Below are 19,238 nucleotides of genomic sequence, written 5' to 3' on the forward strand. Positions count from 1 at the left end.
TGCTCATAACTTCTATGTCGCTTCAGATGTAACCTTCATATTTGTATGCATGTGTATATGGACAAGGCCTTTCCATACGCACACAAATTTTGACCCCTTTGACCTTGACCTTAGGGTCCGCATTAAGGTTTCGAAATCTGCGTTTAGGTTTCGAAAAAGCTTTTTTTCGGGGGCATATGTCTTCCAATGGAGACAGCTCTTGTTTTATATCTTTTTGGAAGTCGGGATTTGTTTTTACAATTTTGGTTTAAGACCGTGTCCATTTGCATTGGGATTGGGTCCATTTTACGGCCTTTTTTAATAGCATAAAAACCCATCTAAATTGTAGGTAATGACTATGTTTAGCTCTCCTGAGCATGAAGTGTTTAAGGTGGTCCCTTAGAAATAATCTATGTCTGTTGTTGTGTGTCATCAACTTTAAATTTGTCACCATTCTAGAGACCACTTTTATGTTCCCAGTAATTTCTGATGTTGGGAGGTATATAACGATTGTCCTGTTTGTTTATTTGATCATCTGTCGATACAAAGTTAACCCTAAGTGACAAGTTTTGAGTAACATCATAAATGCATCTTTTTCAGCCATGATACTTACATGGAAGTTGTCTTTGCGAACTATCATAACACCCATATCACCATTTTGATATTGACATTGAGCGACTTTTGGACCATTACTCTTTCTCTCAAATTATGCCCCAGAAGGTGGGCATATAGTGATCGCACCGTCCGTCCGTCTGTCCGTCACACTCTGCATTTAGGTTTTGAAAAATGCTCATAACATCTATGTCGCTTCAGATGTAACATTCATATTTGGTATGCATGTGTATATGGACAAGGCCTTTACATACGCACACAAATTTTGACCCCTTTGACCTTGACCTTGAATTTAGGGTCCGCGTTTAGGTTTCGAAAAATGCTCATAACTTTTATCAAAGCGTTTATCAGGGGCATATGTCATCCTATGGAGACAGCTCTTGTTTTTATAGTAATCACCTATTAATTTAGTGTTTACTTAAATTTTGTCAGAGACAAATCTTGAAAATTATTAGAGGGTATCTATTTGAAACTTCATAGATAGGTAGATCACATTAAGGAATTACACCTTGCACTAAAACCTTTACTCTTTCTCCAAAGTTTTAAGAGCTATTGTGCCATTTGTGAATATTTAAATGTAATTTTGTGTGTGTATATCTCAAATTAAAAGAGGTATTATATTGAAACTAAAACTGGTAGCTAGATCTCATTATTGGGCTGTGCAGTGCAGAAGAACTCTTAATATTTTCTTCCATACTGTAGATTTATTGCTTTTTATGCCCCCTGATCGAAAGATCAGTGGTATATTGTTTTTGGCCTGTCTGTCATTGTATGTGTGTGTGTGTGTGTGTGTGTGTGTCCCAAAACTTCAACCAAAACTTTAACCTTGGTCATAACTTTTGCAATATTGAAGATAGCAACTTGATATTTGGCATGCATGTGTATCTCATGGAGCTGCACATTTTGAGTGGTGAAAGGTCAAGGTCATCCTTCAAGGTCAAAAAAACAAATTCAAAAACTTTAACCAAAACTTCAACCTTCTTCATAACTTTTGCAATATTGACATAGCAACTTGATATTTGGCCTGGATGTGTATCTCATGGAGCTGCAAATTATGAGTGGTGAAAGGTCAAGGTCAAAGGTCAAACAAATAATTCAAAGCCGCGCATTAGGGGGCATTGTGTTTCTGACAAACACATCTCTTGTTGTTTATATTTCAGTTACATTTTGTACGGATAATATCTTGAAAACCATAAGAGGTATTGAAACTTTAAAGGAAGGTAGATGGCATTATTGGGATATGCAGTGTACATGAACCATAACCTTGGCTTCCATCTTAGTTATTGCCCTTTGTTCATTAATTGCATCAAAATGTTGAACAGGGCATAATATATTGCAAACTATATGAGGTCTGAACTTAAAATTTCGTTAGTAGATAGATCTCAACAATGGAAAGTGCATTTTGCAAGAGCTGTTACTCATGCTTTTATAATTGCTCAGAAATTTACTTGTGAATTTTTACTCTGAAATTTTCCATGGCAATTCTTGACAATAATATGGGTTATCAAGGCTAAATCTTGTAGGTTTGAAACTTGCATATTAGGAAATCCAGTCCTTTAAACTGGTCTGCTCATGTCCTCTGCAGGGGGGGGGGGGATCAGGAACAAGAAATACACACACAAAAATTTGAACATAGCTGAGACAAAAAGGTGAGGGAATATTCCCTATTGTATGAAAGCTCTTGTCCTGCTCTGGGAAAATTGGGTAATAGGAATGTAAGTCAAGTATTTTCTCAGAGTAGCCTTTATATAGTCTGCACAGGCTAATTGCAAATCATAGAAAAAACTTTCCGCCTACACATCATTTTCTCCTTAAAACCAAAAATATCTTTAACACAAAGAGTGTGGTCCCTGAGTAATGTGTGGGGACTGCACAGGCTAATCTGAGCCGACACTACGAACATGCATTAAACCCTGTTTTCCCAGAACCTGGTTCATATGTGTTTCTCTGTCCTATTGCAGGGGTGCTTGGTGTTGGATTTCTGGTCAAGTGCAGCTACTCAGCACTACTGCAGTCAGGACTAAAGTTCAAACTGGAACCTACTCGGTATTACTGGAAACACTGAGCAGTTAGCAAATAAGAGCCTTTAATTATCTTACTAAGAAATTTGGCATTGTAATCAAAACTTTGCTTCACTACAAATAATGCTGTGCATTGTTTATTGCATTGGAGTAGTTTAACAACAAAAATTTTGTTCTGAATAATAGAAAATATATAGTTACTACTTCATGCTTTTCATTTCCCAATTTCTATAGATTGCATATTAAAGTGAAGCCTTTTAGTACTACCGGTAGTTCTTCCCAGGAAATGGACTCAAGAGAGCTGCAGCAACCGTATGCTTACGATGTAAAAGAGCAAAAATTAATGGTTTAAAACTAACCTTAAGAATTATCTGTGTCTACCGACACAATTCCAACAGTCAATCCTTGATTTTCAGCCCGGTGGTAGGGGACTGGGCCTACGCCTATCTCTCCAACACAGACACTGCAGATGTGGTTGCCATGGCTCCCAAGCAGACGACAGATTTACAACCTACATCTGGTAATGACATGATGGCTCTTCTGTTTTGACTTAAAAGGTGTTTTGCTTGTATGTTGACTTAATTTTAGTGGGGATTGAAACAAAAATTATACATTTTATGAGTATTATTATTGTTTTGTAACATTTTTAGCTCGACTATTATATATGAAATATATATAGTGGAGCTATCCTACTCACCCCGGCGTCAGCGTGAGCGTTAGCGTCTGCGTTAGCGTCTGCGTGCAAATGTTAAAGTTTTCGTACTACCCCAAATATTTTCTTTCTTCCTTGACATATTGCTTTCATATTTTGCATACTTGTTTACCAACATGACCCCAACCGATAAACAAGAGCAGACAACTCTATCAAGCATTTTGTCATAATTGTGGCCCCTTTTCCACTTAGAATATGCAGCAAATGTTAAAGTTTTTGTACTACCCCATTTATTTTCATTGTCCCTTGACATATTGCTTTCATGTTTTGCATACTTGTTTACCAACATCACCCCAACCTATAAACAAGAGCAGACAACTCTATCAAGCATTTTGTTATAATTATTGCCCCTTTTATACTTAGAATATGCATATTATTGATAAATCTATGTTACATGTAAAGTTTGTGTACTACCCCAAATATTTTCTATATCCGTTGACATATTGCTTTTATATTTTGCATACTTGTTTACCAACATGAACCCAACCTATAAACAAGAGCAGACCACTGTATCAAGCATTTTTACATAATTATGGCCCCTTTTACACTTAGATAATTGAACATTTTGATTAAATTGCCATAACTTCTTTATTTATGATCACATTTTATTATTACTTTGACAAAACAACACTTACCTGAATACCACAATGGATTCCACCCAAACAATACCCCAAGCCCCTACCCAGAATCCCTTCCGCACCCCCCCCACCAACCCCCCCCACCCCCCCCCCCCAATTTTTTTACTTTTTTAACATCATCTAATAAATTACCCCATCCAACATTATACCCCCTCTCAGCCCCCCACCCCCCCCCCCCTACCCCACCCCAATTTTTTTTTATTTTTTTTTAAACATCATCTAATAAATTACCACACCCCACATTATACCCCCCTACCCCCCCCCCCCCCCAAAAAAAAAAATAATTTTTTTTTCCTTTTTTTATTTTTGAAAGATTGTCTTATAAATTATTTAATATAAACAATTTCCCCATGATGGCTTACGTTATAATGTCAAGCACTCGAATAGTCGAGCGTGCTGTCCTCTGACAGCTCTTGTTATGTCCCCCACCACTATAGTGGGGGACATATTATTTTTGCCCTGTCTGTTGGTTTGTTTGTTGGTTTGAGTCAAACTTTAACATTTGCCATAACTTTTGCAATATTGAAGATATCAACTTCATATTTGGCATGCTTGCGTATCTCATGGAGCTGCTTATTTTGAGTGGTGAAAGGTCAAGGTCATCCTTCAAGGTCAAATATATGGGTCAAAATCGCTCATTTAATATACACTTTTGCAATATTAAAGATAGCAACTTTATATTTGGCATGCATGTGTATCTCATGTAGCTGCACATTCGGGGTGGTGAAAGGTCAAGGTCATCCTTCAAGGTCAAAGGTCAAATATATGGGGGGACATAGTGTTTCACAAACACATCTTGTTTGAATATCTTCAACTTGTAAAAAAAATATAAATATAACTTTAAGATTTTATTCTATCTGAATATATTGTACTTGTGAACTCCTACATATTGTTCAATTAATATTTTACCAAGGTTAAGCATTATGACTGAATGTATAATAAAAAAATTAGTGAAAAATGTTTTTTTAATTCAGTGAAATTCAGTTTCAGAGCCAATCTCTGCAATGCCAGTCAAAAGTAAAGAACCTAAACAACCAAAGCCTTCAAAATCAAAGATAAATAATTCCACCTCACCACAATTACTTCCCCTGGTAAAATCTTCAGTATTAGAAACCATGAAAAGCCCCCCAAAGTCATCAGGGAGTATGGACACAAATGTGGTATTCATCGATTCTGAAGAAAGTTCCCTGGATTCCCTTCCTCCATTGCCAAAATCAAAACACACATTTCAAGCAAGAAAGAATCAACAAAATTTAGTCAAGAAACCTGTGGAGAATGGGTACAGCAGTAGAAGTTGTGACGCAGTGAGCATTTTTGATCGCTTGAAGACAGGCAGTGCATCTCTATCAGTTGATTCACAGGCCAGTTGTTCTCAGAATTCTATCAAGAGTTTAAGCTCTATTGGATCTGATGCCACGGACCAAACGCCATTGTTTGTGCTGAGACCAGGAGAGTTTGATATCGTGCTGTGCATTGACAACGCTGAATTCTATGGCTCGTAAGTGTAGTTTTTCCCATGTTGCAATTAAGTGTAAAGAAATTCTCTCAAATTATTGAAAGGGAAAATCATCAATTGAAAACAGAATATTTTCTAAATGTAAACAAATAAAATTCAAGATAAAAGTATTTTATACCAAAACAAATCACAAAAATTGATGTATTTGTTGGTTTTCATAGATGATTGATTTACATTTTGAACTATAGGTTGGCACATGTGAAAAAAGGCACTCACCCACTTAAAACAGCTATGAAGATTTTGCTATGAGCGAATATAATATTTTAATAGTTGAATATTGTGGCAACTTTGTTATACTAGTATAATGATGCTTGATGTTGTAGAATCGTTATCATTTAGTTTTTTATTAACAATCACTAGCCTCTTTGTTGTAATAATAATTATATGTATATTTAAAGCAGTTATTTTTCTACAAAATAATATTATAACAGCTTGTTATTTGGACTTTGGAAAAATACATGTCTTGATAGAAGTGACTGTTAAGCGAATTTACAAAGCAAAAAACGGGTGACAAGTGATCAGCCTTTAAAAAGATTATTTCATGTTTTGAGAGGTTTTAATATTTAAATATGTGCGCGGCCACAAGTGAAAATATTTATACTATGATCATGTTTGAATATAAATAGATAAGCTAGGGAAACCAATATATCTATTTACACCTGAGCCCGTATTCACCAAACAATTCTTAGACTTAAGTTTAAGAATAAAGAATATTCTTTAAATTAGAATATTCTCGAATTCCTTTAATGTTGAGTCAAACTCTGCAGTAAACATCTCTATCTATATCATTCTTCATGTAGAACATTTTGTTACTGACATAATCACCAGTGGACGTCTGTATATATTTAAACACTGAACACGTTTTTCTTGGTTTCAAGTATATTCTTTATTCTTAAGTCTAAGGATGGGTTGGTGAATACGGACCCTGATTTGTTTTCCTTGTGATAATTAGAGTAGGGTATGGCTGGCAGGCAAGTATTCAGGCATTATACAGGTGGTTTCTAGTCAATAAATATTGTCTGCAATCTTGAGGAAACTTTATATATAGCCAGCTTATTTATATTTTCAACGAATCAATTCAGGAGCAAGGGCAGCAGTAAGACCCTGTTCCCCGACCTCATCAAGAATGGAGTGGAGTGTGACCTCAGGAAGCTGCATGTTGGTGATATCCTGTGGGTTGCTAGGGAGAAGACCCGGCCGGCACCAGGTAACTGGGGAAGGTGATATCCTGTGGGTTGCTAGGGAGAAGACCCGGCTGGCACCAGGTAAATGGGGAAGGTGATATCCTGTGGGTTGCTAGGGAGAAGACCCGGCTGGCACCAGGTAACTGGGGAAGGTGTATTGGACGCTACTTGGCTAGCCCAGTTGGTAGAGCTTGTTTCAAATGGTAACTGTTGATCAGGGGACCATTCCACTAAGCTGGTGTGATTGAGCTACAACTTGTTAACCAGCTACGATGCTTGTGACTTAACAAATTTCAATGCGGAAAAGTTATCAAAGACCCCATTAAAGAGTAAAGGGGTGTAAACTGGGATCACCATGGAAACGTGTTCGTCTGTTTGTAGATAGAAACTTGCCAGCAGGCTTTCTTAAACACTTTTCAGCGTACAACATGCAATTTTAGCAAACTGTCAAGCATCATTCCATATGATACAAGTACTACATGCAAACTGTCAAGCATCATTCTATATGATACAAAATTGTGCATGTGCAATATGTTTCATTTTGCGTTAAAACTTTAATAAATTATACCCTTTTTTCATCTGAGAATTTCTTGTTATTATAACTATACATTATAAGCAAAAATATACATCTCATCTTCTGCAACATCCAGATGTATTATATTTGGTATAAAAAATAAAATTGTATTTTTGCCCTATAATTAGTTACATCAAATCATGACTTCAAAATCTTTTCTTGAAATCACAAGACTGAAAGCTTTAATATTTTGGATGTTACATTGCATTGTTGTTCTCTACATATTTAATCCCCCGCCAGAGGCGGAGGGATATTGTTTTGGCGTTGTCCGTCCATCCGGCACTTTTGTGTCCGGAGCCATATCTTGGAAGTGCTTTGGCGGATTTCATTGAAACTTCGTATGAGTATATATATATGCATAAGAGGATGATGCACGCCAAATGGCATTGTACACCATCTGTTAAAAACAGAGTTATGGCCATTTGTATCTTGAAAAAATGCTTTTTACTATAGGCACTTTTGTGTCCGGAGCCATATCTTTAAAGTGCTTTGGCGGATTTCATTGAAACTTGGTATGAGTATATATATGCATAAGAGGATGATGCACGCCAAATGGCATTGTACACCATCTGTTAAAAACAGAGTTATGGCCCTTTGTATCTTGAAAAATGCTTTTTACTATAGGCACTTTTGTGTCCGGAGCCATATCTTGGAAGTGCTTTGGCGGATTTCATTGAAACTTGGTATGAGTATATATATGCATAAGAGGATGATGCATGCCAAATGGCATTGCATACCATCTGTTAAAAACAGAGTTATGGCCCTTTGTATCTTGAAAAAATGCTTTTTACTATAGGCACTTTTGTGTCCGGAGCCATATCTTGGAAGTGCTTTGGCGGATTTCATTGAAACTTGGTATGAGTATATATCCCCTGCCAGAGGCGGAGGGATATTGTTTTGGCGTTGTCCGTCCTGAGGATGATTCACGCCAAATGGCATTGTACACCATCTGTTAAAACCTGAGTTATAGCCCTTTGTATCTTGAAAAAATGCTTTTTACTCGTTGAATGTTTTTGTGGAAAACGCACGACTTATTAATTCACCTAAATAAATTGTGAAGGCTTAAGAACCTTCCTTTGTCTTAGTTTTGTGTTATTGTCCTCCGTCCGTCCATCTATCATTATGTTCATCTGTCCAATTTGCACCCATCCTCAAACAAAGCATATGTTGCGGGGGATACCTTGGGCCTTTCAGGCCCTCTTGTTTATCTGAAAATTTAACACTAGGTAAAAAGTCGCAACGCAGCAGGGTTAATTTTTTTTTCTTAGTTTCAACCAACTACGTATTAATACATGTTTTGGGGGGAGGTACTCTTCACTTCTGCTACAAGTTCAAGATGCGACTGGTTTAAATGGTTACTAACATATAGACTTATTATGGAAGACACTTTCTGCCTAGACTGAATTTTTGTTCAAAAAGGACTTTTGTAAATAAAAAGTTCTATAAAAACTTGACGCACTAACCCCATTTTCATAGACTGGAGCTCATATTTATTTATTTGTTTACACCCAGGTGTTCTAGGGAGGCCAGCAGGTAGAGAGCTGGTGTTGAACTACATCATAGAGAGGAAGAGGATGGACGATCTTGTAAGCAGCTGTATAGACGGCCGCTACAAGGAACAGAAGGTGACACTTGTGCATTTAGGCCGCATACTTAAATGATTGCTTGAGAGCAAGTAAATGTTTCAATGCCACCTACATGATAATTCGGATAATGGCAGCAAGCCAGAATTAGCATTTATCTGATTCAGTATGATAATGGTTGGAAATAATGTCATCATGCATCGTCTAACTTTAAAAATTTCGTGGCAAGCAAGAAAATGCAATCTTCCACAATTGCTTCTCTAAAATTGTTTGACTTATGATCACCTGAAATCAAATTAAGTTTTTAAAAAAACACTCATTATTAATGAATGAACATTCATTTTAACATTACCTGCTTTGAGAATTTCAGAACAAGTTTGTTTTTTTACAGCCGTTAAGCAGCAAAGCCACTATGTTTATCGTTAATTTAAGGGTTGGTTTTAAGCATTAATTATGCGTACCGTAATTACTCCAATTTTTTTAACACTTAAAATAATACAATTTTGTTCATGTCAGCATATTTAGATACACAAAAATACTCCCAAAAAACAGAAAATGTGAGGTCATCCTGATAATGTAACTATTTCATTGACGTCTGGATATTGTATAAACTATACATTACAGATGTTCTCTATCAATGATATGGTGCGCTTGTAAATTCTGGCTCTGATAACTTAATCATTAATTGGCTTTTATAATAGAAACACTTGTTATCAAAAGCATCTGATTATCATTATTGGTACAAACTGACATCAAACTGTTTTTTGAAATGATGCCAAATAAAAAATCGTTTAAATATTGAGCAGATTTTATTGATTCCTAACCACCTTTTTTTCAATTGCATAACATAAGTAATTAGATATCATGTGAAACAATTGTCAACATGCCTATTTATCCAAGTTAAGCACATGTTACAGTCAAATGACTTCTTGCAATAATCTGCCAGATTTAAATACTGTAACGGTTGTGAAAAGCTCAACTGATGTGTTACCATTTTAAGGCAAAAAGGTATAATACTGATAAAAGGCAATCTTGTTGTCGGAAAAATAACAGTAAAAAGAATTTGTTTGGGCTAAAAAAGAGAATGTCAAAAACTTTGTGTCCAAAAACTTAGTTTGATTGCAATAAAGATACATTTTATATGTTTTTGTGCAACAATATGGTTATTTAAACAACATTTTTCACACCAATCTGGGTTCATCCATTAATAACCATATCTTTCCACCCCCAGTTCCGACTGAAGGCGTGTGGTCTGCACCACCCCATGTACCTGATAGAGGAGTATGGCTCCATGCAGCACTTCAGCCTGCCTGAGGCCACTATCAAGCAGACCATAGCCAACACACAGGTACTGGGCATGTAGACCATAGCCAACACACAGGTACTGGGCATGTATACTATAGCCAACACACAGGTAGTGGGCATGTATACAGTACTATAGCCAACACACAGGTACTGGGCATGTATACTATAGCCAACACACAGGTACTGGGCATGTATACTATAGCCAACACACAGGTACTGGGCATGTATTCTATAGCCAACACACAGGTACTAGATATGTAGACCATAGCCAACAAACAGGTACTGAGCATGTAGACCCTACCCAACACACAGGTACTGGGAATGTAGACCATAATTATTTAACATATAGGTAGTGGGCATGTAGACCATAGCAAACATATAAGTCGCCGTGGTGTAATGGATATGGTGTCCGCCTTGCGACCGGGAGGTCACGGGTTCGATCCCCACCGTGGGAGCGTTCTTTAGATTTCCCCCCAAAGACACCAAGTACTGGTTCTAGGCCCAGGAAACGGACTCGAGAGCGTTTATATAAGCCTAAGGCTTTCGACGCAATCGAGCTAAAATAAATAGGTTTAAACTAAACATATAGGTACTAGATAAAATTATGTGAACCATAGCTAACACACAGTTTCTTGATATGTTGACCATAGCTAACACACACTCAGAATGTAGACCATAGCCAACACACATGTAATTGATATGTAGACCATAGTTAACACACATGTACTTGATATGTGGACCATGGCCAACACACAGGATCGGGCATGTAGATCATAGCCAACACACAGGTACTAGATATGTAGACCATAGCAAACACATAGGTACTTGATATGTAAACCGTAGCTAGCACACAGGTATTTGATATGTAAACCATATCCATCATACAGGTAATTGATATGTAGACCATAGCAAACACACAGGCATTTGATATGTAGACCATAGCCAACACACAGGTTATTGATATGTAGACCATAGCAAACATACAGGCATTTGATATGTAGACCATAGCCAACACACAGGTAATTGATATGTAGACCATAGCCATCACACAGGTACTTGATATGTAAACCATAGCCATCATACAGGTAATTGATATGTAGACCATAGCAAACACACAGGCATTTGATATGTAGACCATAGCAAACACACAGGCATTTGATATGTAGACCATAGCCATCATACAGGTACTTGATATGTAAACCGTAGCTAGCACACAGGTACTTGATATGTAGACCATAGCCATCATACAGGTTATTGATATGTAGACCATAGCAAACACACAGGCATTTGATATGTAGACCATAGCAAACACACAGGCATTTGATATGTAGACCATAGCCAACACACAGGTATTTAATATGTAGACCATAGTTAACACACAGGTACTTGACATGTGGACCATAGCCAACACACAGGTATTTGATATGCATACCATAGTTAAAAAACAAGTACTTGATATGTAGACCATGACCATCACATGTGACATGAAGATGAAATGTTAAAGCGGAGCTTTTGTGATCACCCTATGTCCTGTCGTTTGTGGCATGTGTCTTCAACTTTTAACCCTATTCCACTCTAGATGCCACATTTTTCATCCAATTTAAACAGAAATTGGTCAGAATGTTTATCAAGACAATGTCTAGGCCTATTTTGAATCTGGGTCACATCCAAAAGTTTGGTCACCAGGTCAAATCTTAGGAAAAAAATTGTTAACACTCTACATGCCACAATTATGTGTAATCTTAATTAAAACTTTGTCCGAAAATGTAACAAAAAAAAATCTAGGTCAAGTATGAATCTGGGTCATGTTCCTCAAAAACACCTGGACCCAGTTGTTCGAAACCTGGGTAAATTTTAACCCTGGGATAAATGTCGGATGAATTTAACCAAGGGTTAATTTTTTGGTTAAGTGTTGTTGCATCATGTTGGTTAAATTTATCCAGCGTTTTGTCTGGATAAATTTAACCCTGGTCTAAAGGTTGGTTAAAATGTATCCATGTAAACAAACAAAATAGCCGAATTTTATTTGTATCGTTATCCACATAATAATCGCCAAAATTCTTTGAATGTTGTGTTATATGACGATGAAATGCGGAATCGATATCAGTCAAATGAAAATGTTAAAAGAATGTGTATTTTAAATGGCGGAAATATCGAAACTTCTACAAAGCATTCCATGCTTATATACCATGATTGCTATAACGTTTACAAATGGCAGGTTCGAAATAATTTGCTTTCTTAAAACTCATGATCGCGTTAAAGGTTAATTATACACGTTTTCATTTGCAATTTATTTACAGAATCACATAAAATGCCAAATACAATACATAAAATACATACTTGTTTCAATGATCTATAAACATTTAATGGATTGAATATAACTGATTTAAAATTTACGATTTATAATGTTTTTAAATCTTTTTCCCAGAATATGCTGTCCTATTTATAGCTTGACGACATGTCGGCCATATTGCTTTTACAATGGATTATGGGATATGTGTAAAAGTTAACCAGTGGATAAATTTACCCAACATGGATAGTTATCCAGCCTGGGTAAATATTTCCATCAACGCATTTATCCAGACTGGTTAGTTAGCCAGCTTGGATAACTTTAACCCGCGGTTAGCGCTAACCAAGGGGTTAAAATAACCTAGTGAACAACTGGGTCCAGGTCAAATGTTGAGAAAAACTTAAGAATTTATCTAGACAATATGAATGCTTTGTTTGAATCTTGGTCGTATATAGTAAACAACTACATCATCAAGTCTTCAATAATTCATGTTAAGGAACTCAGGTGAGTTCTTAGTCTTTGTGTCCCTCTTGCCTCTTTGGATTCCTTAACTTGACTTATTCATAGATAAAAAATGGTTAGCAATATTTGTTTTTTCTTGTTCATGATGAGAGACAAATGTGCCTGATACATACTTTGTTTTCACCTCACAGGTTATAGATGGGTTTAACCTTGTTTTCTCTCACAGGTGATAGATAGGTTGTGTTCCTGATGTATACATTGCTCCTCTCACAGGTGATAGATAGGTTGTGTTCCTGATGTATACATTGCTCCTCTCACAGGTGATAGAAAGGTTGTGTTCCTGATGTATACATTGGTCCTCTCACAGGTGATAGATAGGTTGTGTTCCTGATGTATACATTGCTCCTCTCACAGGTGATAGATAGGTTGTGTTCCTGATGTATACATTGCTCCTCTCACAGGTGATAGATGGGTTCAAGGTGAAGAGGACAAGGGACTCCAAGGAGAGTGTTGCATTCCTCACCATGTTCACCAGATACCTACAAAGCTGCTTCAGAGTGAGTACTGCCTGCAACTGAAGGGGGCTGCATTATTGTTGACCTCTTATTTGTCATTCTGAATCAATTGTGACTAAATGTAAATGCTGTAATTATGTTTCATGTTTTCAGAATAAGACCCTGTACTCATGCAGTGCTGGTTCCCTGTTACAGGATAAGACCCTGTACTCATGTGTATTGGTTCCCTGTTACAGAATAAGACCCTGTACTCGTGCATTATTGGTTCCCTGTTGCAGAATAAGACCCTGTACTCACACAGTGTTGGTTCCTTTTTACAGGATAAGACCCTGTAGTCATGCAGTTTTGGTTCCCTGTTTCAGGATAAGACTGTACTCATGCAGAATAGGTTCCCTGTTACAGGATAAGACCCTGTACTCCTGCAGTATTGATGATCTAAAGGAAACCAAGCTGGTAACAAAGGTTGATGATCTAGAACAGAGGCTTCCTGTGTTTGATGAGTTCAACAAGGGATCGGTGAAAACAAAGGTCCTTTTTTCTTATGCTTTCTCTCATGCCAACTGTTAATTATTCCCTTGCAAATGTTGAGGTATATAGTAGTACAGGAATGCTGTTCTATATCAATTTTACCTGCTACTGTTTTGATTCCTGTGGCCAAAATAGGGCCTATAACAAATATTTTAACCGCGTTCTGTGAAAACTGGGCTTGATGCCTGTGCTTAATGTGTCCTTCCAGATTAGCCTGTGCAGTCTGCATAGGCTAATATGGAAAGACACTTTCTGCTTAAATTCAATATTTGTAAACAAGAGTCTTCCTTTGCATGGAAAATAACCATAAAAGCTGAACGTTTTATCATTGATTAGTCTGTGCAACTAGCTCCGTGATTGTCTATCTGAAGGCATTGACGGTGCGTGAGATGTTTGGGAAGCAGCTCATACAGCTCCATGGAATGTCTGCAGACAAGGCCAGGGCCGTGATCAACCTGTACCCCACACCCTCACAGTATGTGCCTGTCTCGGGGGGCCACTTCAGTGTTTTAGTTTTATAGCTAAAGGAAAAACAGACGTATGAGAAAATAATACTGTGAAATTAAAATAAATTCAATGTCTTATGTATAGGGTTTTGACATCTCGTTCTTTATGCAGGTATTGTATACATCTTCATATGAACAGCATGTATTTGGCTACTTGAGCAATAGTTGGCCCCTGGTGTCAAAATTGGTTCTTTCCTGTGGGTAACTTGTTTCGCCTGAATGTATATTGTAATTTTTTTAAAGAACATCTGAAACCACTAGGCCCAGAGATTTAGTGCCAGCATTTGGTATGTAACATCATTTAGTGGTCATCTGCCAGCTTCATTCAAATCTTGACTATGTTGCTGAAATTGGCCCTACCCAGCTCTGCTAACTTGTTTTCAGTATTGAACATAGTCAAAAACTAACAAGCCCTCTCCTTGCTAAGGTCATTCTAGTATCACTCAGGAATTCAGCAATGCAGGGCAATCATGACCCACATGGTTTATTTGTAGATGCAGTAAAGAGCTTTTATGTTTTTACACAATCCTCATAAGTTACTTAACATAAACAGCTCTAGTATTTAAACTAATTCAAGGGCATGTACACAAATATTGTGATATGAACAACCTGTGGTAGTCCTTGTACACCGTCGCAAGATGCTATGTATTCAGTCTGTGTGTGTTTTTAAGCCTCTATAAAGCATATGAGAAGTGTGCTACTGAAAAGGAGAAGGAAAACTTGCTGTCAACGTTGAAATGTGGGAAAGCTCTCAGGTTTGCTATGATATTTTACTGTCTTATCCATTTTAGAGGAATACTGGTGGAGGAGAATTCTTGAAAAAAAGTGCAAAATTGAAGAGTCTTGTACTTGCTGTATAGCTAAAATAATTGGCAACATTGGAATAAATCCCAAAGTCATTATTATATTTGTTGATGCCTGAAGTCTTTGTAAACTCAAAGTGAATGTTGTTTGTTAAAATATTGATTTTCTGCCACTGATTTAATATAGTTTTAAGTATATTATAAGTTTTATAATGAATGTTAAATTCATTTAAATAAACATATAATAATATTTAATTAGCATTTTCATCCTTTTTATCATTAACACAGAACAATTTGTACGTTCTAAATAACGATAAGTCTACGCAGCCTATTGTAGACCTATTTTCATTTATCCAGGAACCTTGGCAGTCAACAGAGCCGTCAGATCTACCAACTGTACAACACGCGTTCTGCACTCAAGTAACATCCCTACACCAAAGCTTCTTTGAGCCAAATTTACACATTTAATTGCAATTATTTTAAGTTGTATGCATTATTCCATGTAAATTTGTTTGAGCATGTATGTTGCAAAAATATTTACTTGAAAGTCAGTTAATAAAATGTAATTTTTCAGAAACAATAATAATAACAAATACATTTCTAATCTAATACTAGTACATATGTATTTTTATTGAATGTTGATGAAATTCAATTTAAATAAGCAGTGTTTACTAAATGATATTTTTAACATGTTTTCATGTTGTTTGTTATCTTGTACCCTCAAATATTTTTGCCTTCATACATTTGAAGTGTATTGACAATATAATTATGGTGTAGTTAAATTTATTTTTTAATACCTTGTATTTTTTGTGATGCATGTGACTTTGTTTGTTAGGTGAGTTTTTATAAAGATTTGTGTATTCTGAATTGACTTTCCATTAACTCTATAAATCACTGAAAATTGACTTGGTTCAAATACCTGTTGTTGTTGTTTTTTTTTCGTAAGAAGCATTTTTATTAAATACAAACTATCAATCTATTTTAATGTGGCCAATATTTGTACCTGTTTGGCTCCTATATGGACATACAATATAGGTCCCATATGATTGCAATATGGGCATGCCCACATGGGACCAAAATGTGGATGTTTGCATTGTTATCTCTGGCGTTACTTCTATTTTATATTGAAGTTGAGGCAGTGATAAGCAGTCATGTATTTACAAAAAATCTGTTTTATAAACAAAAAACAGTATGGTTAATGTCATAAAGGTAAGATAATTAATTGGATTGCCTGTGTCATTTTGTATCTAGTCATAGTATTTATTTCTTATCCTATTTACAGTATATTTGCACTTTTTGGCACTGTGGTCATGAAGATACATTAGTTACTCACTTTGTTTTACAGTTTTCTCCACAAGTATTGTGTTTATTGTTTTTCGTTGACAATGTTTGTGTTAAAAACTTGGAGGTTTAGTGTCCTTACTTTCAAATCACTGGATTGTTGTCATTTGGGTCATTTGCTAATGAAATTGGGGGTTTTGTTTGTTTTTCTATCTTTCAAATTGTTATGTTTTTTAAAACCCATACATTTTTAACACATGTTGAAGTATGTTATCTTTATGATTCTACTTTTGCGGTGCTTGCATCATCGTCCAGGAGACATACACAATTGTGTTTGTTTGCTTGAAATAAAAATACTGTGTCATGATTTAGTGTCTTTAAATTCAGGTCACTTATCCTGTTGCAATTTTGATCATTTCCCTATGAAACTGTTTTTTTTATTCAGTCACATTGTAAGTTTAAAAGACACACAATTAATAAAAAAATATATTTGAAGTACTGTATCTTAGTGTAGTGATTTTTAGCTCACCTGATTTCTCAGGTGAGCTTTTTGGATCAGTCTTTGTTCGTCATCCGTCCGTCCACATCGATCGAGTTCGAAACTGGGTCTTGCTGGGTCAAAAACTAGGTCACTAGGTCAAAAAAAAGAAAAACCTTGTAAACACTGTAGAAGTCACATTTCGTGCACAATCTTCATGTAACTTTGTCAAATTTTTTGTTTTTAATGATATGGTGGTTGAGTTCAAAAGTGGTTTAGGTCCGTTGAAAAACATGGCCGCCAGTGGGCGGGGCAGTTTTCCTGATTTGGCTATAGAGAGACCTTGTAAACATTGTTCAAGACACAATTTTTTATCATTTAAAAAAAAAAAATCTGAAAATATATATCATAGAGCTAATAGAAAAAAAATCTGATTTTTGTTTCTTTCTCAAAAGATAAAAATGTTGTTTTAGGACAAATTGATAGTGTTAAAGTGACTTGGCCACGCGCCCAACGCCTGTGCCATAAATGCGGTAATACTATATAAGGAGACTTATGAGTGACTTCGCGCGCATTTTTCTCCCTTAGCAAATCTATCGGTCTGGCATCATTGAACTAAAGACATTGCTTTCCTGAAATACTTGTGGAAAGATATCTTTGTAGGAGGGCGATGGCTGAACAGCAGGGTATTAATGTTCCTGTTTCATTACAAATCTGTGCAATTTTAATATACATATTGAAAAATTACAACCTAAACAAATGTGTAGCGTAACCAACATTGCCCGCACATGTTCAACGCTTCAAAGCCAACAATAATATCATTATATTGAATCAACAAGGGCCCACTTTTCCGTGCAGAGTTCCTTAATTCGACCTTAAAATCTTCGGATTATTATGCATGCTTCGCACAGTCAGATGATACTCGGTCCTGTTTAAGTAATTGGAACAAGAAATTAACTCTTGTAAACGAGGTAGTAAGTTGTGTGAGAAAGATACTACATGTAGTACATAATAAATAAAGACTAATAAAATCGGCGGGATAAAATCCTACTGACTAAGTAACGACATACTTCGTCGAGCGTTTCCGTGCCATAGTTTGTAGGGCAATCGCTTACGGAGCGGAATGTTGAAGGTTTGAACCTCACTCGGGGATGGGTCTGACATGGACGTTTGGCTGCCCAGCTACTAGCTAAATCGAGGGGTTTCAGACCGCCAAGTGCTCGGCATAAAGGATAAGGATCGTTAGTAAAGATGTTTATCGGTAAAGGCGTCTCGTATGTCAAACTGGCTGGCACTTAACGTCAAAGGTTGACACTCATCAACAAACAAATTTATTAAGCCGCCATTGTAAATAACATACCCGTGCTTACGATTTTTAAGTCGTAATGGTGAGATTCTTGGATCGTAGTAACGACTAATTTAGCTGTGAGAACGAGAAACCGACTCTTCGCAACGACGTATTAAGTCGTTTTAAATTATAACTACATGTAGATTAAGAAAAAATATAATTATGCGCAAAAAGAGTAATAGGGACCTTTTCACGTTTTGGTAAATTGCAAAACTTGAAAAAGAAGTGTTTCAGATTTGCACATAATAAAAGTACACGCAGTTTTAGATACGATATCGTGCATACGACATATATTCAAACACACACATTTCACATCTGTTGCATATTAGTTACGGCATCCATAGAGCCACTTGCTATGATACTCGATCGTTAACAAAAAGTATTAGCTTGTTTATCAATGATGGTAATGCATTATTATCGGGCATGTTTCAGTTTGTAAGCCTGAATAACCCAGTTGAAATGCGTAAAACGCGCTCCAGAGTTCAAATCACCGAGGCTGCATCCCCTATCAGTACTAGCAAACATCACATGGCACAGCAAACTTATGCATGGCCAACATTTTCTATGCGTCAATTTATATATTATTATTCGTAAACGAATTATTTAAAAGAATCGGTCATGTTATAATATTTCAACATTAAAACGCTAAACTCAATCATGTATCGTGATGTTATAACCATTTTGGTAGGCTACAACGTAGCAATAAAAACCAAACGTGCTTAAGCAATAAAGTTCACGTTTGCAGCAATTAAATAAAAATCCAATATATTTAATTAGTAAATTGTTTCTAACAAACATTATTGTCGAAAGCAAAAAATAACAGTAACAACTAATTTCGATGTATACACCCACGCGTACCCTATGCATACGTGTGCACGTTGCGGTGCACAGTCTGCACATTGT

The 19,238-nt window shown here is 36.3% G+C and overlaps 1 protein-coding gene across 6 annotated transcripts in view; it reads left to right on the plus strand.

Annotated features, from left to right (window-relative positions):
• The window catches only part of LOC127858284 (crossover junction endonuclease MUS81-like), a 33,223-nt gene extending 16,219 nt beyond the window's left edge, over positions 1-17,004 (plus strand). For 3 of the 6 annotated variants that reach the window (XM_052395274.1, XM_052395278.1, XM_052395279.1), the window contains exons 11-21: positions 2,553-2,637; positions 3,029-3,132; positions 4,947-5,460; positions 6,561-6,685; positions 8,749-8,861; positions 10,051-10,167; positions 13,338-13,433; positions 13,794-13,919; positions 14,291-14,394; positions 15,097-15,180; positions 15,586-17,004. In XM_052395274.1, coding sequence (XP_052251234.1) covers positions 2,553-2,637; positions 3,029-3,132; positions 4,947-5,460; positions 6,561-6,685; positions 8,749-8,861; positions 10,051-10,167; positions 13,338-13,433; positions 13,794-13,919; positions 14,291-14,394; positions 15,097-15,180; positions 15,586-15,652 — 1,535 coding nt within the window. In that variant the 3' untranslated portion in view covers positions 15,653-17,004. The other 3 variants (XM_052395275.1, XM_052395276.1, XM_052395277.1) reach the window with 3 other exon arrangements.
• The last annotated feature ends 2,234 nt before the right edge of the window (positions 17,005-19,238 follow it).

Source organism: Dreissena polymorpha, chromosome 14 (genome assembly GCF_020536995.1).
Source record: "Dreissena polymorpha isolate Duluth1 chromosome 14, UMN_Dpol_1.0, whole genome shotgun sequence".
NCBI classification, from domain to species: Eukaryota; Metazoa; Mollusca; class Bivalvia; order Myida; family Dreissenidae; genus Dreissena; species Dreissena polymorpha.